The 2,082-nt window shown below is 40.2% G+C and overlaps 1 protein-coding gene across 1 annotated transcript; it reads left to right on the top strand.

The window, feature by feature from the left end:
* Positions 1 to 1,014, top strand: LOC122031446 (monogalactosyldiacylglycerol synthase 1, chloroplastic-like). The gene is made up of 3 exons (XM_042590565.1): positions 1 to 480; positions 577 to 749; positions 1,005 to 1,014. The coding sequence occupies exons 1-3, from the start codon at positions 1 to 3 to the stop codon at positions 1,012 to 1,014; spliced, it is 663 nt and encodes a 220-aa protein (XP_042446499.1).
* Positions 1,015 to 2,082: the final 1,068 nt, after the last annotated feature.

Here is a 2,082-nt window from a genome sequence, read left to right as displayed (position 1 = left end):
ATGACTCCCTCTTCCGTCGCCAAAGAAGACCTTCTCTTCCTCCTCGCCTTCGACTCCCTCGTCACTCGGATCCCCTTCTTCACCTCTCCTTCTCCTTCCTCCCTCTCTGCTTTTCCTCGACGTTGTTCCTTTCCCTCGCATACTAGAAGCTACAGCCGGCCTGCCGCCTTTGCCTCACTTTCCCCCGGTTCCTCCGAGCTCCATCGCCTCTGGAGCCACTTCAACTGGTTCGTGTGTTTCCATAGCGAACCCCGTGCCCCCATCGGGTTTGCCTCCGTCGGCCTCTCGAATGACGAGATCCGTCTAGAGGATGAGAGCCCTCTCATTGCCGAGGACAACGGCGCCCCCATTAACGGCGTGGTGGAGTATGAGAGGCCGAAGAAGGTTTTGATTTTGATGAGTGATACTGGTGGTGGGCATCGCGCGTCGGCGGAGGCCATCAGGGCTGCCTTCAACCAGGAATTCGGCGATGAGTACCAGGTGAATTAGAAATTTAATTAGTGGTCTTGTCTCCAAGTGGTCCAGAAAGTAGCTTTTTCCCCTTGCTCTATGGATCAAAATCTTGTGCTAGTGTAGGTCTTTGTGACTGACTTGTGGACGGAGCATACGCCCTGGCCATTTAATCAATTACCGAGAAGCTACAATTTTTTGGTAAAGCATGGTGCTTTGTGGAAAATGATGTACTATGGTACTGTACCTCGCTTGGTGCACCAACCACATTTTGCGGCAACTTCAACGTTTATTGCTCGGTTAGAATGTTTCCTTGTTTTTATCTTTCCGATACCTTGTTTTTATTCTTTTTCAACATTAAAATAGTGTTGGATAACTTCTAGATGTGTGTGTTGGGAAAATTGGTTATTGTTATGAATTAGTATCAATGTTCCTTAAATAGTTTAGCTGTAAGTTTATCTTTCACTTTGGCTTAAAACGATGAATTCCAATATTATCTTATCCTCAATCTCTTTCTTTGTGTTGGCTAACATGAGTTCTTATCCATATTGCAGAGAGAAGTGAAAATATTCTACTTGTTGACCTTCTCTCTGATTGTTTCACACAAACCTGAGAATAAATAGTTTGATGCGGTTTTTGACTACTGAAAATGGATATACCCTTTAATTCAGTGAGAAATGTTGGATCAGAGTGAATCATCAACTTATATTTGTAGTTAAGATCTTCTCAGAGACATTTTTTAGTCTGTTTATCTCTATTATTTGGCACAATCAAAAGCCACAGTCACTAAACACTAGGAAGAACTGTGTGCCTTGGTCAGTGATGGTGCAAAAAAGAGGATCATTATCATTATCATGCCTAGTAATTTCAATTAAAGTCCATGCTGCTTTTATCTTAGGCATATGAGGTAATCGGTGAAATTATATGGAAGTGGTTTTTTTCAATTAAAGTAGTAGAACTATAGACTTGTCCTCTGCTCATTTTACTTTCTTAATTTGAGAGCAAATTAGGAGAACCCTATTTAAATTTAAATAGATATCTCGTTTCATCATCGAGTGGATAGATGCATAAATCTTTATGGTGTTTTGCAGGTAAAGATCACTTGCATGTTTCTCAGTTTGGTGGAGAATAAGGTAAACCTTTCCATTAAAGGATCCAGAAGATTATTTTTTACTTACTGGGGTACTCCTCAATTTTCATCAGTACAACATGAATGCATTCCACAAGCTATTCTGGGAATGGATGTTATTTGTCAATCAAAGTCTGGAATGGGTAAAACGGCGGTTTTTGTACTTTCTACTCTTCAGTAAATTGAGCCAACAGCAGGCCAAGTTGTTGCACTTGTGATGTGTCATACAAGAGAATTGGCCTTCCAGGTTTGACTTTATTTTTAAAGAATGATTTATGTTGATTTTGGTGGTTCTATAATTTTGATTCATATTTATATTTGTGCAGATTTGCCATGAGTTTGAGCGATTCAGCACGTACTTACCAGACATCAAGATTGCTTATTGTATACTGTACTTGTTGTCCAGTAACTTATCTTTGAACTATTAATATTATATCGTGATATAGGTTTTACATCAGAAACCAAAGAAGACACTGAAGGAGACAACCAAAGATTTATGCCCA

The sequence above is a fragment of the Zingiber officinale genome, chromosome 11A (genome assembly GCF_018446385.1).
Source record: "Zingiber officinale cultivar Zhangliang chromosome 11A, Zo_v1.1, whole genome shotgun sequence".
NCBI classification, from domain to species: Eukaryota; Viridiplantae; Streptophyta; class Magnoliopsida; order Zingiberales; family Zingiberaceae; genus Zingiber; species Zingiber officinale.
Note: the sequence above shows the minus strand (reverse complement) of the source record. Positions and strands in the feature narration are given on the sequence as shown.